Genomic DNA, 21,096 nt, shown 5'->3' on the forward strand with positions numbered 1-21,096 from the left:
AAACCTTGGAAGCAAGTCTTTTCTAAGATAGGCAAGAGACATTTGGATTAAAAAATTTAAATTCACATGTAGTACACAGATGGGCAACTTTTTGTGTTGTTCACATTGCAAGGGGGGGCCTTCATTATTAATTTTGACAACCCTTGAATTTTTTAAACTTAATTGTGTCTGTTCCTCCAAATGCGCCCCCCAAGGCCACCAGTCCTTCAAAATCTGGCTCGGACATTACACAGGAGGAAGCTCCCAGCCTCCCCGAGGTCCCACTCCTTATACAACATACGCAAAAGCAGGAGATAATGGGCCTGTGTTGAATTCACTGCTCTACATGGCTCCTCCTGGGACACAGACCTAGCAGATGTGATTTTAAAAACTGCACAGGAGAAAGTAGCTCTGGTCTGCTCCTTAATGGCATTCACATGCAAAGAAAGGAGAAAGGGAAAAGGGAACAGCCCCTACCTCTTTCTTTCCCTCCTTCTCAGCACACATTAAACATTAAGCCAACTTAACCCACCCACCTAAATATAGCTTTAAAACCCCATTTAGACCCTCTCTGAAGTGCAGAATAAAAATCAATATCTGAGTCATGCTGCACTGGAAATTAGCAAAAACAACAGTCTGAACACTGACAATTTGTATTGTAAAATCCTATGCCATAATTAGTGTCTTAGTTCATATGGTGGCACAAAACAAGGTTGTTTTTCCTGGAACGGCGGCTGCTCCTCTGGAGTTGCTTTTGGAAACTGCCCTGGAAGGTCTGAAGAGCCATGCATGCATCTAATAAACGAATACCCCCCAAATAAAGGGACAATGAACGTTAGAGTCTCCCTGATCACCCTTGTCTGTCTTAAGTAACTGGGAAAGAATAACTGAAAACACCGTGTTTAAACTGAGTCCACTCTCAGCGTACATAAGCGCCCATAAAATACGTAAAGAACCACTGAATGAGCTGGTCCAGTTCAAGCACATCTATACAGTATATATAGCCAACAGGGCAGCCATAATGCAGGTAAATTAAAAGTATGTTCTGGGTGCCCTTGCATTTCTGAGCCCAGACGTTTGTCCTACTGTTTTACAATTACCATGAAGAGAGTTTGGGAATATTTCCTGAAGGTATTTGGACTGCTTTTGGAAACTATAGTTTTCTCAAGTTCATGGTTCGTATGGATATGCTATCCCAGGCGCCACTGTTCAGGCTCCTAGACAACGCTAAACATCACCCTTAAATCAACACTCCCTTCTTTCCTCAGGTAGGATTTAGCTAATAGAAAGAAACACTTAAAACAATGTTTCCCCTCCTTTTTAAAAAAAATCTGAATACGAAAAAAGTGGTCCCTCTCTCTCTCTCTCTCTTTCAAATAAAAGCCAAATCCTATGCAAATCTTTTTATAAATATCCACAAACATTTATTTAAGCTTTTTGAAACGCTGGCCTGGTTTGAAAGCATGAAAATTGGAGGCAGGGGGCTGGGCTGGGGGCTTGGAAGATGCAAAGGACAGCTTAGAGGCTGGCTCTCTGCATAAATATTCAGGAGGAAGATTATAGGATCCGTGTTTGGCTGTCTTGGGTTTCTCCAAAGTCCACGCAGAATAGGGAAGAACAAAACTAACGAGAAGGAGAGCAGATGCTAGACAATGCCAGCCCCCCCCCTCTGCCCCTCTCCCCAAAGGCCCCCCTTCCTTGGGCTGGGGCTGGGGGCTTTCGTTCGCTCCCTCCTCCTTCAATATGCTTAGGTCATTCAAGGATTCTCCTATAGACTCCACATTGTGGCTGAGAGCTATAAGCTGGACCTCTGTCAGCCTTCCAAAAGTTCCCCATAAAAAGGCATTATGCAAATGCTACCTCTCTCAGAAGAAGAAGAAGAAAAACAGCACAACAGAAAAGGGCTCCCATAGACAGCCGTTGGAGTATTGGAAGTCCCAGCCTTCATTTCTGTATGGCTGTGTTTGCCTTAGGGCCACGCTGCTTGTTTTGACAGTGGATTCCCCTAGATAGTTGGGATTAGTCGGGCTTGTTTAGATAAACTCGAAAAATCAAGGCCTTCTCGAGGTAGAGGGCTGGATGTAGCTACCCAGTTTCCAGCTGCTGCCTTCTTTCATCCCCAAACAACTGCAGATCCACAGCAGCTATCACAGCCACAGGCTATCTCCCATACATAAGCACAAAATTAAAGGCTGCTAAAAGAAGCCTTTGTATGTCTTAGTGCTAAAATAAGGAATCTGTACTGGATAGTTTAGGTATGTTATCCAAGAGAAACCCTGACAGGGTTGTACAAAGGGCAGCTAAATATGGGGGAAACTGCCACACAAACAGGTATGGTCATATGTATATATTTTATAGAAATAACCAAGATTAGTTGCTAGTGATTGCAAAATGTTCAAACGGTCCTATTAGGATGATTGTAAGGAACACAGGAAGCCACCAGTTCACTACTTGTCCATGTAGCCTATATTACTTAGTCAACTGGAGGCAAATCTACAGAAACTTGGAGGTCTTTCTCATCATCTCGGATGTGAGAGAACCTTTTAACTAGAGAGGCCAAGGACTAAACTATGTCCATTCAAAACATATATACTATCATTGACTATAAGCCAACGTCTGGTATACCATTACTTGATGCTGCACTTCAAGGCAATAATTTGAGATGGTAAGATTTCAACCTGTAATACTTACTGAATTCGATGCATATACTCCCAAAATATATCCAGAATTTTCTGGAAGACATTTAAATACAAAACTGAGATCCTGAATATCCAATTGCTTCTCATACAAAGTAGCTGTTCCAGTCCCAGAATTTATGTAAAGTTTACTCCCCGTGGGTTTGAGGAATTACTGAAATGTAAACACCAAGTAATTGCTGGAGCAGCAAAGGCCGGGGCAAAGAGAAAAAGGAAGCCCAGCATCGGGTCAAAGGAGAGTAAATATCTTAATTCTTCCTTTGCACTCTGGGCAGTTGATTCAATTAGCAAAGAGGACTGAGAGGAGGAAGGGCATAACTTGAGTGAACTGACAGATGCAGGGGACACAGAGCTTACAGAACCAATGGATAAGTGATGAGAGACGGCCTCTGGACCGTAGGACAGAAAGCGCAGCTTCTACATCTGGATTAGATGCCTAGGGCAGCCAGGATAAACTGTTGGAGAAGTCTCCCCTGCACATAAGCTACAACACTTCAAGCCCAACCAAGTAAAATAGTTATCATGAACTGAGATTGGTCAGCACTGGGAGTACCTATTACCTCTAGTAGGAGTTCCACAAGCCTCATCCCCAGTAATATGTCTTGCCTACATTTACAGAACAGACAGCCACATGTTACAAAACAAGAAAGATCAGCCTTCTTGGAGGATATTGACGGAAGTGATTTTTATCCAACAGAAAAGAAGCACCATCTCTGAACATTTCTCTGTGTGTGTATTGGAAGTAACTAGGATGAAAGGATTGGTAGCTCTCTGCTAGTTATCTCAGGACTTCTGCTGAACACTTTTCCTTATGCCTCATACCAGTTGCAACTGGTTACTCACAGTCTGGAATCAGCAAACTATAGGAACTGTTTGGTTATAACATGTTGTTTTATTCATTCAACGACAAAGCACCAATGTTCAGAGGCAAGCTTTGTTCAAGAAATATGCCCAGTAGTATGGCAATGTGGGCAAATGGTGGTAAACAACAGAGTATAACAGAAATGTTGTTGTTAATTCGTTCTTTAGTTCACAAGGATAATGAAATGATGTCCCTAATCAATTACATCTTGGAAACTTGTTTTATTCTTTTTATTTTCTTCTGTTATTATTTCACTGAAATATATGATGCAAGTGATCAGCATCCTTTTTGGTCATCTTGCTTGCTCAACTTTTAGGTCTTAGGAATTGCAACGGCTGCAGTGACTAGGCAAGAAAACTCCTGCCTTCATGACCATCTGATGATAGTGTTAAAAGAAAAGGCACCGTTTGCTTTAAGATGGTGCATGTGTTTGCTGCAGCGTACACTGTTTCAGAAAAGACGGCGCCTTTTGCCATCTGTAGTTCTTACAAGTACTTGGAGTAAAAATTAAAATGTACTTGTTTGTTTACTTACATAATTTATATCCTATAACTTCAACATACTTATGCATATATATTCCCAGGGTAGCTAACACAGTAGCAAGCTACCAAGAACAAGAAGAAAAGAGCATACCAACTAATAGAACAAATTAAAACAGCAACATTCACTTGATTCAGAAAATAAACTGCTCAAGTTTAAAACGCTGCCATTAGCAGTTCCTAGAGGCCCAGAAAACACTTTTGTCTAGCACCTAAATGATAGTGACAAAAATGCCAAGCAGTGCTATTTGGGAAGGGCCTTTCAAAGGCAAATAATTACTTTTTAATCATAAGTATAATAAAGAGAGGTATTCACAGTAACAGTAGGAAGACTGTAGCCACATGGTACTGCATTTCTTGCAGCATACTAACAACTATTCTCAGAATTAACAATTTAAGTGTTGTTTAGATTAGTAAGCGATGCCTTTGTAATTGATTTTTAAAAAAATGTATAATCCATTAATCTGATTAACCCCTTAGAGGCTGAAGCTCTACTAGGCATGTCGAAGGACCAGTCTAAAACAAGGCAAGAGACGAACACTTCCCCTGCTTTCTTCTTTCCACCAACTGCTCCTACTCTCCTACCAAGATGAGGCAAACAGGAGTAAAGCATTATGTAGAGAGATCTTGTAGCACCTTTGAGACTAACTGAAAGAAAGAAATTGGCGGCATGAGCTTTCCTAGACTGAAGTCGACTTCCTCAGATGCATTTAGTGGAGTGGAAAGCCAGGGACATGCCTATATATGCCCTTGGTGTGTGAGAACATCAATTCAAAATCCTTTGTATATGGTAATGAAGTGGCAAGTCCAGTTCGTTTGTGAACAAAGGCATTGGAAACTAGCCTTTAGTACAGGGGTAGGCAACCCTTTTGAGCCGGGGGCCGGGTTGCTGTCCCTCAGAGAACTGGGGGGCCGAAGCCAAAAAAGGACAGGTTGCTTACCTGTAACTGTATTTCTTCGAGTGGTCATCTGCGAATACATACAAATGGGTTTCACTGCGCCTGCGCAGTGCTGTTCGGAAACTTCTAGAATCACTGGGCAAAGTTTACTTTGCAACATATAGAAACTTTTTGGCGGTAACCCCGCCCACCCGTTATAAGGCCCCTGCCTTCCCGCTCTTTCCCCAGTTCCGCAATTTTTTCCGCCCAGCAGGCGATGGAAGAGCCAATAAGAGCAGGACACTGAGGGGATGGACGGGTGGGATTTGTATGTATTCGCAGATGACCACTCGAAGAAATACAGTTACAGGTAAGCAACCTGTCCTTCTTCTTCGTGGTCTCTGCGAATCATACAAATGGGTTTAGACTGACAAGCTTAGGTATGCGGCGGAGGGAGTGTCCTGAGACCAAAGCTATGGTAAACCAAAGGTACATTTATTACAACAATAAACACCTTGAACCATAAAAGGAGTCAGTCTTTTTGTTCTTGCACAAACCAAACATAGCAACAACATTGCTAAGCCTGAGAAGGGGAGATAAGGTCGTGCAAGACCTATCCCATTGAAATTGTGCAAAGCAACATTCAACAAAATGTAAACGCAAAGGCATTATATACAGAAATGCTGAAACAACAACCATCAGTAGTGCAATCAATGCAACCCCGAAACCAACACAGCCCTCCCAAAGGCTGCGTCTCGAATAGCTCTGGTGTCCAACCTATAATGTTTGATAAAAGTTAGAGGTTGGGACCAAACAGCAGCCTTGCAAACATCCTCCAAAGGAATCCCCGATAGGAATGCAGAGGATGCTGACACTGCCCTTGTGGAGTGGGGCCGAACCCTGCTAGGGAGAGGTTTGCCCAAGAGTTCATAGCAGAGGTGGATGGTACCGGCCACCCATTTGGAAAACCTCTGCGCAGACACAGGCAACCCTTTTTTCGGTACCGAGTAGCATTGGAAAAGTCTCTCGGACCGACTGGAGGCAGCAGTTCTGTCCAGGTAAAACGCCAGCGCTCTCCTGACATCAAGGGAGTGCAGGCTCCGCTCCGCATCCGAAGTCGGGTTGGAAGCGAGGGTCGGCAACACAATGTCCTGACACATGTGGAAAGCAGACACCACCTTAGGCAAGAAAGTAATGTCTGTCCGAAGGACCACCTTGTCCTTGTGAAACCTCAGGAAGGGCTGGTCCCTCCACAAGGCACAGAGTTCGCCCGCACGGCGGGCAGAAGTGATGGCCACAAGAAAGGCGGTTTTCCAAGTCAGTAGTCTCAAGTCCGCCGTGGCCATCGGTTCAAAGGGCTTGGATTGGAGTGCGGACAGTACCGTCTCCAAGCTCCAAGCCGGCGCCGGTACCGACACAGGGGGATGCAAGTTGGCACATCCCTTAAGGAACCCTTTCACCAAAGGATCCCTAAAAAAAGAAGCCCTCCCCCCGAATTGGTACTTAGCACAAATGGCAGACAAATAGCACTTGATGGATGCGAGGCACAGCCCCTCATCCAAGAGCGCCATCAAAAACTCCAGTACCACTGGAGTGGACACTTGAGCAGGAGACAAGCCCTTTTGATCAAGGAAAAGGCTGAATCGTTTCCATTTCAGGGCATAGGACCGCTGAGTAGAAGGTTTTCTTGCAGCCAGGATCACCGTCCTCACCGACTCCGGCAGGGCTGTATCTTCCAGGCCACCAGCGGTAGGTTCACGATGTCCGGGTGCAAGATCTGGCCGTCCTGGGTCGACAGCAGGTCGGGACGGAAGTCGAGGCGGAGGAAGCATCTCCTGGAGAGGTGGAGAAGGGATGCGAACCACGGCTGTCTGGGCCACCACGGGGTGATGAGGATCGCATGCGATCGGTCCGCTGTCATCTTGGACACCACCCTGGTGATGAGAGGGAAGGGAGGAAAGGCGTACAGCAGCTCTCCCGTCCAAAGGAAGGAGAACGCGTCTCCGAGAGATCCGTCCGTTAGCCTTCTGGAGCAGAACTGGGGACAGTGGCTGTTCCACTCGGTCGCGAAGAGGTCGATCCGGGGGGTTCCCCACCGCTCGAACAGGTCGCTGACCGTCTCCGGATGGAGCCTCCACTCGTGGCACACCGAAGAGGATCTGCTTAGATGATCTGCCAGCTCGTTGTCTTCTCCTGGGAGGTGAATCGCCTGGAGGAGCACGTGTCTCTGGATGCACCAGTCCCAGATGCGAAGAGTGATTTCGAGCAGAGTCTTGGACTTGGTGCCTCCTTGCTTGTTGATGTAATACATCACGGTAGTATTGTCCGTCCTGAGGAGGACCACTTTGCCTGTCACCGTGAGCTCGAATGCCCTCAGAGCCTTTTCGACCGCGAGCATCTCCAAAGCATTGATGTGGAGATGCTTGTCCTGGGCCGCCCACTTGTCCTTGACAACCAGGTCGAGTAGGTGGGCGCCCCAGCCTTCCAGAGAGGCATCGGTCGTCAGAGTCAATTGAGGTTGAGGCTGATGGAAGGGCATCCCGATACAGACGTTGCGAACGTCCAACCACCATCTTAGGGAGGCGGCCACCGGCCTCGGTACCGTGAGCCACCTTGACGGAGACTCCTCCATAGGGGAGAAGACTGAGAGGAACCAGGACTGCAGGGGGCGCAGGCGAAGTCGTGCCCACGGTGTCATGAAGGTCGTTGACGCCATGTGACCCAGAGCAACTTGGACGTCCCTGGCCCTCACCCTTCTGTGGGAAATGCAAGGCTTCAGTGATGCTACTAACACCTGGAAGCGGTCCACGGGAAGGAAGGCGGAGCATCTTTCGGAGTCGAGGATGGCTCCGATGAACTTGGCCTGCCTGGCCGGAGTGAAGTGGGACTTCTCCTTGTTGACGACCAGACCGAGAGAGTCCAACAGACGCAAGGCGAATGAGATTGCCTCCCGGAGATCCTGTTGTGAGTCGGCGACAAACAGCCAGTCGTCCAGATAAGGGAAGACCCTGTAGCCTTTCTGGTGGAGGTATGCTACCACCGGAGCCATGCACTTTGTAAAGACCCGTGGAGCCGTGGCAAGGCCGAAGGGAAGCACGTTGTAGTGGTATGCAGTGGAGCCGACGGCGAAGGCGAGGAATCTCCTGTGGGACTCCCGAATTCCGATGTGGAAGTAGGCGTCCTTCAAGTCGACCGTTGCAAACCACAGGCCCTGGTATAGGAGAGGCAAAATAGAAGCCAAGGTTACCATCCGGAACCGGCGGTATTCCAGGAAGAGGTTCAACTGTCTTAAGTCCAAAATGGGTCTGATGCCGCCGTCTGCCTTCGGTACCGTGAAGTACCTGGAGAAAAAGGCCCTGGAACAGTGTTCGGGGGGTAACGGAGAGATTGCCCCTTTGAGGAGCAAAGTACGCACTTCGTTGAGAAGGGTGTCCGAGGGGGGGTGGAAATAAAAGCTCCGGTGGGCGGGAGCTCTTTGAACTCGAGGGAATAACCCCTACAGACAATGTCTAGTACCCAGGAGTCGGAAGAAATAGAGGCCCAAACGTTGGCAAAGGGCCTAAGGATGTCCAGAAAGCACAGAGGGGAGGCGAAGTGCGCAGGAAGTTTTCATGCCCTCTTCTTGCCTTGGTCGGGGTCTTGCCGGCGGTTTTTACGGTACCGGGAAGACTGGTTACGGCGGCCAGAAGACGAAGAGGATTGGGACGGGTACCTCTGGCGCTGGGAGCCCTGCTGATGAAACTGGCGGTCCTGATAGGAGGACCTATGGAATTGACCTTGCTGCTGCTGCCAAGGGCGAAATCGCTTGCGGAAAGGGGATGGGACGGGGGCCGACATACCATGTTTCTTCGCCGCCGCCTTCATCCTGAACTTACGATTAAGCCTATCGTCCGTCTCGGCATGGAACAGGCCCGAGTCATCGATGGGCATGTCTTCAATCGCAGCTCTGACGCTAGAGTTGAGGTCCGAGCCCCTTAGCCAGGCGTGCCTCCTCAGGGCGAGGGATGCTGCCATGGCCCTGCCCGAACACTCCACGACATTCCTGGACGCCGTGATGAGCCAGGCGCCAATGGAATGGGCCTCATCCCTGATTTCAGTCAGAGTCCGTTGCACCCCATCCGGGACATCCGGCACGATCGGGGAGATGCCCTCCATCAGGGTTTGGACATAGGCGCCCATACAGGCAGTGTAGTTGGTCGCCTTCACCGCCAACGCAGCCACTGCATAAGCTTTTCTAGCCAAGGCATCAATCTTCTTGGCCTCCTTATCCATAGGTGACGCCGCCTGACGCTGCGTGGAGACCTGCTGGGAGCCCTCGATGATAGCCGAATTCTGGCGAGGGTGAGAGGTCAGCCATGGTGAGTTCGGAGCCGAAACCCTGTAGAGGGACTCGATCTTACGCGGCGGGCCAAGGAGTGAAGAAGGAGCATCTCAGGAACACTTGACCAAAGTCTCCAGAGACGGCAGGAACGGCACGGAGGGTGTCGCGTGAACTCGACCCCGCACCCTGCGCTCAACCGGGTCCTTGGCTTCCTCTTCAGGGTACGAGAGCTCGATGTCCAGAGCCCTGGACATCTTGATAACATGCTCCGCAAAAGACCTGACATCATCCGTCGGGGAGGCAACCTCCGGGTGGTGAAGGAATTGAGGGGAATCACGAGCAAGTTCCTCTTCACCCGAGGCGACGTCAGAGCCGATGGAGTCCGGTTCCGAATCAGAAGAGAGCAGCTCAACAGCAGCCACAGGTCTGGTGCGTTCAGTCGGCCGGGTCACGGGCAGCAAGGAGGTGGCTGAAGACGGCCCTGGTCGGTCGGTCCGTACCTCGGGTCAGTGTCGATCCTGGCCACGAGCACGGTCCTGCTCACGAGTGCGGTCCTGAACCGAAGTGGGCTTAGCCAAGGCGACCTCTCTCGGGACTGGCAAAAAGAACTGGTCAGTTTCCGAGTCGTAGAAATAGGTAACATCATCGAGCTCCCGAGCCGGTGAACGCGGAGCAGGTGAAGGAGACCTCGCTGGAAGGTCACAAGGGTCCTCATCCTCTGAGAGAAGAAAAGGAAGAGCTGTCGAAGTCGACGGATCTTGAACTGAGAATGATTGGACGGCGGCCACACGGTCACGATCCCTTACAGGAGAGTGGACCTCGACAGACGGAGTGGCGAGGGATGCAACCGTCACCGGGGAGTCGGAACGAGGGCGCTCTCAATGATGGGCCTTGCGGGACCGAGAAGTCTCCTTGGGCGCGGCCAGTCTCTTGGATGGAGACCCTGACTGAGAACTTGGGTGACCACTAGATGACTTGGCCTTTTTAGCAGAAGAAGATGTTGAGGCCGGGGCCGATGATTGCCTCTTCTTGCCAGACTTAGGGCGAGCAGGTGCATCCAGGGGAAAAAAGAGGATCGGTGACTCCGAGATTCTAGCCACCTGTCCGGCTCCATCCTTCTTCCCGGAGGTGGGCTCCCTCGGGCCCGAGGCATCGGGTTCGGAGGCGGCCCGTTTCGAAACGGAGTCATCCGGCTTGGAGGGCTTGGAATGGTCCGACGAGCCCGACTTGGCCTTGGACTTCTTGGAGCTGGACAAAGTCGCCGAAGCCGCCTTATGGGACCTCTGGTCGGAGGCCGCTCGGTGGGATGACCCCGATGCCTCGGAGGGGGCTCCCTCTTCGCGAGGTGGAGCAGAGGCGGCAGCAGAACCCAATGACCCTGATTTATGAGGGTGCTTGGCGGGTTTGGAGGTGGCACTGGGCTTAGTGGAGCCGCGGGCCACAGGGGGTGCGGCGTCAGAAACCCCCAAATCCAGCACCAGCGAAGTAGAGGGAGGTGCGCTGGCCGGGCCATCACGGGCTGGGAGAGAAGGAGCCACAGCAGAAGCCGAGGGGGCCGAGGCAGGGCGAGAATCCCCCTCCCGAATCTTGCCCTGGGCTATTGCGGACGTCAGCCGCGATTCCCGGTTCTTTCGGGCTTGGGAAGACATAGACTTACAGAGGTTGCAAGCCCTGGGGTCGTGGTCCCGGCCGAGACACAGCAGGCAAGAGGAATGCGGGTCTTGTACAGGAACTTTCCCTCCACAGACGTCGCATTTCTTGAACGGAGGAGACATCGTTCGTCGAAGTCGACAAGCCAAAACGAGATCCGAAATCCAAATCGAAGTACACGGTCCGAGGTCAAAAAGCACGGGGGAAGAAGAGAAGCCAAAGTCTAGAAAAACAGTCCGAGTCAAATAGAATCAGTGATCCAACAAACTAGCAAGAGCGAAGTTCCAAACAGCAACCAGCACGGCGGAAAAAAGGAATGGGGAAAGAGCGGGAAGGCAGGGGCCTTATAACGGGTGGGCGGGGTTACCACCAAAAAGTTTCTATATGTTGCAAAGTAAACTTTGCCCAGTGATTCTAGAAGTTTCCGAACAGCACTGCGCAGGCGCAGTGAAACCCATTTGTATGATTCGCAGAGACCACGAAGAAGAATAAATAATTAAATAATTTTTAAAAAATTAAATACATAAATAAACTGGGACAAATGTAGGACAAAATTTTCAAATGGAGGGCAATTTTTTAATAAAAAATGGAGGACATGCGAAAAATTTTGCTGATGTTTAAAAAAATGTTAAGATAAATGCATGTTTATGAGGCTTCTATAGACAATTGCCCCACCATGCCCCTCACGCGAGACGCCAAAGGCCCCGGCGGCAATCGGCGGCAGGACCGGGCTGGGGCCGGTCCCAAGGCCTCGCCAGGCCGCATCCGGCCCGCGGGCCGCAGGTTGCCTACCCCTGCTTTAGTAGAATTCAAGTGTTAGTCTGTAGAATTAGTATGTAGAAAGAACTTGTAGCATCTTTGAGACTAACTGAAAGAAAGAAGTGAGCAGCATGAGCTTTCGTAGACTTCAGTCTACTTTCTCAGACGCATAGCCTTTAGTAGTAGTGCATTGTTGTTGTTGTTGTTGTTCCTATTACTACTATTGCTGTTGCTATTGACTTCTTTTTGTCAAGTTACTACCAGATTCTTCACACTTTAACTTCATTCATCCTGATATCAATCAATCAGTCAATCAATCAATCAATCAATCAATCAGCCTCTAGGCCCAAATTGTGCACACAAGGATCTGGAGTCAGGGACCTATTAGCCAAAGTCATCCAAGCCTCTGCTTAAACTGGCTCTTGGCTTTGGCCTGGCATTCCAGTCACTATACCATGCCAACTCATTATGCTTTCCTCCTAAACACTTCCATATAAACAAACGCAAGGATGTGCTCCAGGAGCCATACTCTCTTTATAGACAAATCATCTGCTAACTTTAAATACAGACTGGAAACATTTGCCATTTAAAGTCTTTTACTTAGCAGAGCTGGTGCAAGAAGGGGCAAGCTGATGTTTCAGTGTAGCCTGCATAGCAAGAAGCTTTATTTCCATGCTCACCACTCCAAATATATGAGCAAATAATTTGAAAGTCAGCAGAGGCCTCCTTGAGTGGCCTAGTCTGCTGCTCCATCAAAACCTGCAAACTTATTATAAACTAGATGCTACAGAAGGAAGTCACAACTTTCCCTTCAATCTCAAAACCCATCAAACAAAAATAATTCTGGGGAATTGCCAGGAGTACCCTTTTTTTGGCAGCCCTGTGGTAATGGAATTATATATAGCACTTATTCACAGCCTATTTAAAATTCCTTCATTATGCCAATTACAACTTTAAACTGGATTTTATTTCTGAATAATTTAATTCGCCTTTTGAGATGCAAATCACCTTTTCGTTCGTATATACGGAATGCCACTGCTTGGCTGTGTGCACTTGTAGTGTACATATTAGCAGGTTGTGAATAGCAGCTTCAAAGCTTTATAAAATCCATATTTATACACACACGCATACACACACACACCTCCCTTACAGATGCAAAATCCCTATAAACTGTAGCCTCAGCTATTGCTGTTGACAGTCACCAGTGTTTGCCTGACGCTGTACAGAGAGATGTCTGAGGGAGGAACCCCACACAGCTCTCAACAGCATGGAGGAAAGGTGCATACAGAAGTCATTCCCTCTCCAAAGAGAAGCCGATTCAACATATGAATCCAACTGGTCTGTTTGAAGGCCACATGGGATGACCGACACTGGCATATGTGGCTTATGTAAAAATAAAATGTGGAGAGTAATGGCAAATCAGCAAGGTAACCTATTTGCCCATTGGCAGGCCAAGCAAGAAGAGCTGAATATTACTTACATTCAGAAGAGAAATGTGCCTTAAAATGAGCCCTCAGATACCATTCAACAAGATAAAGTCCTATACTGTTCTCTGCTCATGAAAAGGAACCACAGCTTTAGAGGGAGATATACATCCTGGAGGAGAAGAAAAACATTCCTTCAAAACTGTGTAAAACCTATACAAAGAAAGGTAGTTTTGGACTGCAAATCAAGACAGAATTGAATTGTCAAAAACACAAATGCCTACTGTGTTAAAACACACACAATCTGATGAAAGGGAGTAAGAATTTTACTCTGTTTCTCTATCAACAGAAAGGTAATAAAAACTCAGGATCTTTCCCTTCATTTTCTGTAGAAAAATAGGATTGTGCAGAATAGATTACTGGCCACGAGAGAAGAAATCTGCCTTTGCCCCGATGTGCATGTGGTTGCACAGGGGAGAGGGTCACACAGGATAGATAACGCATCAGTTATCTTGTTAAGGAAGGCAAACAAATTTGCTAGAGAGGTTCTTTAGACAGTTTACACCGATGGACCCCTTTTCCAAAAGGATATTGAGGGAAAGAACCCACACTGTTTTCCTGTTTTCTCCCCCTTACACAGTCGGATAACAATGGTCAGACCTTTCAAGGCAGGAATCTTGCACTTCCGCATGACTACCTTCATCTGCCTTGAGCCTCTGGAATGGGGCAGGAGTGAGGGAAGAACGTGAAACACTGACTACACCTAAGATGTTCTGCAGAGCTGTAATTGCCCCCCCCCCCCCCTCTGCTGCAGCTCACATTCCAGAGCATCTCTTTGGGGTTCTGAACTGTTACAGTTTTCGGGTCATTTTACTGAAAAAGCAATGGTATATGCTAACAAATGCTAGCTGCTGGGTGGCTTGTCTCTTTCAGAATCTACATCATAAGGGAGTAGAAGAGACTAAACTTTGTCCCTTTGTCACTGTACTCTGACATACCTTATCTCAGCAACCATCTATAGCTAAACCCCATTATTAAAAGGGATCCACTCATAAAGCTGTTTCCTCCACCTCCTTTCAAGGTACATTTTGGAGGAGCAGATAGGATCACTAACTAAAATCTGAGTTGTACTAACCAGCAACTAGAAGCCCCACGTACCTTACTTTCCACCGTTTTTTATCCTAATAAAGACTGAGCAACATTGAAAATTTGGCAAGACTCCCAACGTTCCTCAAGTATTGCCCATGGCACAACAATGGACAATTTGTTGTTCCTAGTCAGTAGATGAGGTAAACGGGGCGAATTAACCACTACACATTTCCAAATATTCATACCTACAAGTTCTCAGTTCCAGCCAGTTCTGTCCCAAAGATGTTATTGTGAGGGGAGGGGAGGTTGCAACAGCTCTTCATGTTAATTGTAGTGGGCATTACATATCTTCCAGAAGGTTCTGAACAAATCCAGTTGGGATGAAATGTCCCATTCACTTCAATGGGGACCGTACACCTTCCCAATGAATTGCACACGCCTTGTGTAAGATATACTTGTCCCCATTCTACTCCCACATCTAACCACTCACCTTGACTTGGGGTAATCCTGCTGCTGAGTCCAACCCTCTCTAGTCAAAGGCAGTTTTTCAACGCACATGGCTGCCCAGATGCACGTTTTACACTCTGCACTTATGACCAACGTGGCACAAATATTTTCTCCAAATCCTAGTTTGTAATGAGGTAAGAAAGAGAGCACCCCACCCACCCCCACTTCACCTCCGATTCCAAAGTGCCATGCTTCTTACATGGCTTATAGACTTTGTACAAGAAAGAGTCTTAGTTTCTATATAAAGTTGGTCATAAAATATTTACGGTTTCTATATAAATGTAAAAAGATGGTGGGATTCATTATGGCCCTTGTTTCTGGGCCTGCGGAGCAGAGGGGGGGGAGGCAAAATACTTGCAGACAGCACAGAAGTACCAAATGTGTAGAAGTACCCCTCAATATGCAAATTATATATAGGCAGGTTGTCATCATATTGCTCCTGGACAGATGGAGCATATAAATCAATGCTCTGCATACCAAAAAGGATGGCCAATAAAACATTTTGTAGGAGAAAAACAGAGCACTAATGATAGATGTTACTCTATTATGTTGGCGTAATAGAGTACAGTGTCTCTACAGTTCCTGTTCTCTCTCATATTCATCACATAGTTGTTGCTGAAACATTGCTCTCACTTTGCTCTCCTTTACAACTTTTCTTTCTTCCTAGTGGCTTTATAAGTTTTCCTAGCAGTATTGTGATGAGATGAAGCACAGCGGAATATGCTTTAACTCCAAGGCCCAAATAGACACCAAAATGTAAGCACTTTTAAGTAACATTGCTTTCAAACTGGAGAGATTTAAGCAAGCACCAGTGAATTAAACAGGGCATTCCATGTGATTAAATTAGGCTGGATTGTGTCCACAGAGTTAGAAAAAGGAAGAGTCTATAGTCTCTAAGAGCAAGTCTTTGTTAATTATCTTCTTCATAAATAGACATAGTGTGTATAAGGTCATTAAACCTCAAATTAAAGTCATGGCAGGAAAATTGACAAAGAATTAATTTGATACTCTAAAACCAAGTTTGTTGTTAACTAGCAGTTTTTGTGTTACACTTTTCCTTTGCTGGAGGGCTGGCCTATGGGAATTGTCATTAGAGTATTTCTTCATGACTGGAAAGGCCGAAAATAATTTTCAGCCTTTCACCTGCTTGAGAATGAAGGCAGCAATACAAAAAGAACTTGCGCGCTTACAAAAATTTGGCACTGCGATTATTTCCAACGGTTTTAACTCTTATATATAATATTCACAGAAACCAGTGTGTAGGTGTACACTTAAATATGTACATGCATATTTACTACACACATAAAAATGGGGGGTCAGAGACTAGCAGAACTTGTAACAAGCATGTTCTTAACGAATGAATGTGCCAAAAGCGGTGAGCGTCAAAGCAAGTTCATCTAAACAGATCATCACTATAGCTAAACATTTGGCGAAATCATCAATGCTCCCTACATTTTGCTCTAATATGTTGCCTAGGTCTTTCCAAAGTGAAAATGGTAGTTGTTTTCTCCAGGTCGGAGCTCCGATTGTGGCCTTGCTGCTCCCAAGACCACTTTGCAATGGGGCTGGGGCTACAGGGATGCCTACCTTGGTGGGTAATTACAATCAAGATGCCAGCAATGGGCCTCGCTGGCTCATTACTTCCTCCCTTTGTACAAAGCCCCTTATTTACATTTCAGATTACATTTTTCATGAAACAGCAAGATCTATCAGAGCTGAGAGGGCTAAAATAATGAGGGAGAAATATTTTAATAAAAATGTGTTGGGGTCCCGCATTTCCGCCCGTGTCGGAAAAGAAAAGAGTTCTCTCTGTAGTGACGGATCATTTATTCTGCCTCTAAATGAGCAGGAGAAAGAAAGGGGGGGGGGAATAGCGGGGGGAGAAAAAAGAAAGAAATAAAAGGGGGGAAGATGAAACTGATGAACTTTTACTGCCCATTTGTCTTTAGCAGACAATTAAGACAGGAGATCAAAACGGATTATCGTGCCACGCAGACAACTGGCCCAACAGTAATACATCTCCGGGACCGCAGATTTGTAACCCTCCTTTTATCCCTCCCCCCTTTCTTCTTACTCCTTTTTCCTCTCTAAAGGCAATGCTAGCTTTGTGGCTCAAGGGGAGCCAAAAGGCTGCCCATCATTATTCAGCCACAGATGTCAGTCTAACCTCCCTTTTTTCTCAGGTTTCTAAAGCTGGGAGCCACAATAATTTGTGACAGATTCTTTTACTGTAAGGTACAAAGAACACACAGAATAAAACATCCAGCGGCAGCGAGGGCTCTGATCAGATGCGCTGCCTACATGGGAAACACACTGTATGTAAAAACAAGCGCCAAGAATTTAGGCTGGGGAAGGGCGGGAGGCGAGCAGGGAACTTGAGGGCTTTCCTACTAATGAGTGAATTGCCTTGTATTGACTTAACTCACAATATTCCTCATGGAATTGGGCTGTCAGCAAAGAAACGTTTGCCAAGACCCACACCCAATGTGCAACATGCCCATGGTACGTACAGCTACGCTACAAAAAGGAGTGTCCATTGTTTGGAAGGTGTTGCTCCCCTCCTCCCCCTTGTAGCGTGTTTTAATTTCATTTTAAGTGAGCATGGCTAAATGCTAAGAAATCAGCCTCTTCCTCCTCCTTCCAACTTTGGCACCGTCATAAATCCAGAACATCTCCCTGCAAGGTGGATTTCACACTCCCTGACATCCCAGTAACGCCTTCTTGAAACGTCTCAAATATTGTATTTTGAACTGGAATACTGGTAAGATGATTGAAAGAAGCCACCATCTGATGCAAAGCATGGCTGCCATTCACTTTCCGTATCTCATGAATGACATACAGAAATGAATTCTGGCTGTTAGCCACCTTTAGCTTTGCTCACAAAAGTAGTTGTTCATGGACTTAAATGCGCAGTTTACCTCCTGGCATTGAACAGTGCACCCATCTCAAATCTGGATGTATGTTTTAAGTTTGAGAAGTTTGCCCCACAGTCCAACCTCAAACTGACTGTCCACCTTTTTCAACGCCTTTTTTAAATTAAAAAAAAACATGATTATTTAAAGCACAAGGCAAAGGGAAGGGTGAGTAAAGTCCTGAAGCAGCATATTAGCCATGCATCTACAGCTTTTGTAAGGCTGATTTGTTCTGAGGGGGTTTACGGCATGGTTAAATTTCTCTCTCTCTCTCTCTCTCTCGTTTTGTGGTTTTACAAAAGGAAAAATATTTTATGTATGAGACAGCCCTATAATCCATAGATCACAAGCGCAAAAGACAGCAACAGCTCGGAGGGACCCTTAATCCGACTACATTTCACATGATAGACTAGCGGCTCTTTCAGCACGCATTGTGGCCCAACGCTGCCGAGTGTACTTAGGGAGCTATTTATTAACAGATTATTGGCACGAGATGGAAACGAGGAGGACTCGCTCGTGTATACAAAAGGATGCTTTGTTGCACCAAGCTCCACGCCGTAAGTACTGAAAAAGTGGCCGCTATAAAACTGCAGCAAAACCCAGTCCAGCAGCGCACTGCTGAGATATATATATATATATTAATATTAATACTACAGGAGCTCTCCAGGAGCGTAGCCATCAGGGCAACCATTGTCCCAGCTAGTGTATACACCGCTACAAGACAAGGTCTGCGCACCCGGAGGGGCCCACGTTGAGACACGCTCAGCAGGCAGGAGACACTGCTGCGCCTTCGACAGAACAGACACATTTTTTAAAAGGGGGGTGGTGGGGGTGGAAGGTAAAAGGATCAAAATCAAAACCTTCTGTAAGAAAATGTAATTAAAACCTGGCACAGATGATTACTGGAGGTTGTGTGTGTATGCCCTCCCCCCCGCTCTCCTAGCGCTATTGCACAAAGGTCCTCCAGCTGAATGGAGATTTTCATGGATATAACAATTAAGAAAAATTTGCTCCAGGGATCAAGTTTCAGGCCAGACTTTACTACTGACCAAAAAGGGAGGGGGAAAAAGCCTAGTCCAAAAACTTGGAGCTTCCTTGGTGAAACAGCAAGAGTGTACTAACTACTAGCCAGACAGCGCAAAAATAAAACTTCCCTCCCTCCTTCCTTCCCTCCTTCCTTGCTTGCTTCCTTCCCTCTGCCGCTCTCTAATGAGATGCATTCAAAGGAGGAAGCAGCCATCAAGATCAGCAGTAGCTTTCGGTTATCACCACCGTGTCCCCACAAACTTCTCACGTCGCAGGATGTGTTCCCTTTCCCCTCTGCTCTCAGCCCTAATTGCAAAATTCCCACGGCATTCTGCAGGCGCAATCCCTCCCGCTCCCCCCTCTTTTTTTATTCCATCAGCCTACAAGTTTTGATGTGACCCTCCCTGCATTTTCCTCCCCACAAAAAAGAAAGGAGGGGAGGAAATGTGTCATGATGCCAAGCAAATTCAAAAACCTTGGAAGGACGAGAGGAGAATGCTGCAACTCACAATGGGTGTGTTTTTGCAAAGTCAATTGTAGGAATCTGCTCCCTCAACACAGATTCTGAAATTGTGAAACTATTACTAGGAGTCAAAACTCCTCCTCATCAATTTGGGTTTTTTCATGCAAGCTTGGTAATTTTATATAAATTTTAACTATTCAGGTTTCTAAACACAGTTCTATTTTCTTCTAAATATATATATCTCTGGTGTGTGTGTGTGTGTGTGTGTGTGTGTGTGTGTGTGTGTGTGTTTGAAAAAGAACAGTAATAATATGTTGAACAACCCTGAAATGAATTTTGTCATGTAAAAAATTAATTACGCATTCCAAACCTGGTCACTGTAGTCCTCTGGGAATTGCCTCCGCACCTCAGGATCTGTAAATAATTGACAGATAATATTAATTGGCTTTGGATTAGTGAGCAAGCAGAGAATCGCACATTAATATTTGATCAGAAGATGATAGCAGCCCTGGCAGGGGATCCAAGAAGGGCAGCTGAGGCTGAGGCACTGATAAGAGGAAGGAAGGACTCCTCAAGGCTCTCCTTTTACCCTCTTTCCAGAAAGACAAAAAAGAAATTAAAGAGACCTGATGCTACTGTTAACTTTAAGCTGTTACCTAATGCAAAAACCTAACCAGGTGCAAATTGCTAGCTACGTGGATTGCAAGGGAACCATGTTCCTACCATGCTCCAACTCTTCAGTTTTGATCAGATACCTCATTTAGCCAACTATAGAAATGGAGTTAATACAAGGAAAAACAACCCAACAATAATAGCATTCAGTAGAAGGTGAGTGCACCTATTTCAGATCTGACTGAAATACATAGAAGGGACAGGACAGTGTTTTAAAAATGTGAATGAAGCCAGAGACTAGAGAAGAAGGATGCATAAAGGCCTTATTAAACTGACCCTGAACCACATTAACACTAGGAAACCCTAAATCTTCTTTATGTCAATAAATGCCACCTCCAAAACTCAGCTTCTTTCATTTTCACTTCTCATGATAAAACAACCTGGTGGTTTCCACATAAGAAGCAGCAGTTCTGAGCAAGTTTAATTGTATTAAACAGAACAGAAGCACCAAAAAACAACAAATCCCAGACAGAAACAATTCCTATGACAAACCATCTCTAAACAACTCTGCTGCGACCATCTGCTTTTCCTAACAGCATTTCCAAGATTGCCAGGTTCCGTACTATCTGTGTAATTTTTTAATTACAACAATAATAGATTAAAAACTAGACGGCTTGGATTTTGCAAAGAAGTTGTCACTTATTTAAGGAGCCCGTTGTCAGGCCAACATTTGGGTACAATTGTGAGCGTGTTCAGTTCTAGGGACTAGCTGTGCAAGATGCCATTGTGAACCAGATGCTTTCCATTTTTGTGGAAGGGGGGGATGTTTCCACAAGTTCTGATCATTATGGAAGGAGAGGGGATTTGTAAACAATCTTTACTGCTCAATTACTGCTTTCCTCTGCTGGAGTGAAGGCTTGTGGGGCAAAGAATAATTTTATGATGTATACATCATATACTTTTATTCTTCCAGAAAAAAACAGGGTCCCACCCGAGATCCCTCACAGGCAAAGTTTGTTTTGCTAATAAATTGGTTAATTGGCAGCTCCAATTGTTAGCAGATGCAGAATTTCCACTAAACTAGACTTGTTTTCAACAAAGTATTTAAAATGTACAGTAAGTGCACTTTTTCAAACAAAAAGCTAACGGAGGGAAATGGCTGTTAAATGTTCCATGTGGATGCAAGTTTGATCGTAGTCCTTCAAGGGTACAAGGGGCGGGGGAGCACTTTAAAAGATGAACCGAAATTGAGATCCCTGCAGAAGATAAGGCAACTTATGCAAAAGACAACCAGAGTTCTAGATGCCTTCTTCCACATCATCACAAGCTTAACCCATGAGGAGTCACACCTGGTCGCTTCCATTCTGTTCCTAAAATTG

General features: G+C 46.3%; 1 protein-coding gene across 5 annotated transcripts in view; it reads right to left on the minus strand.

The window, feature by feature from the left end:
- DENND1A (DENN domain containing 1A) overlaps positions 1 to 21,096 on the minus strand; it is a 176,318-nt gene that overhangs the window by 118,567 nt on the left and 36,655 nt on the right. For all 5 annotated transcript variants that reach the window (XM_089534724.1, XM_089534725.1, XM_089534722.1 and 2 more), the window contains one exon: positions 19,476 to 19,519. In XM_089534724.1, coding sequence (XP_089390850.1) covers positions 19,476 to 19,519 — 44 coding nt within the window. The remainder of the gene's footprint in view (positions 1 to 19,475; positions 19,520 to 21,096) is intronic.

The sequence above is a fragment of the Sceloporus occidentalis genome, unplaced genomic scaffold, assembly GCF_023333645.1.
Source record: "Sceloporus occidentalis isolate IW3139 unplaced genomic scaffold, rSceOcc1.0.p SCAF_8, whole genome shotgun sequence".
In the NCBI taxonomy this organism is placed as follows: domain Eukaryota; kingdom Metazoa; phylum Chordata; class Lepidosauria; order Squamata; family Phrynosomatidae; genus Sceloporus; species Sceloporus occidentalis.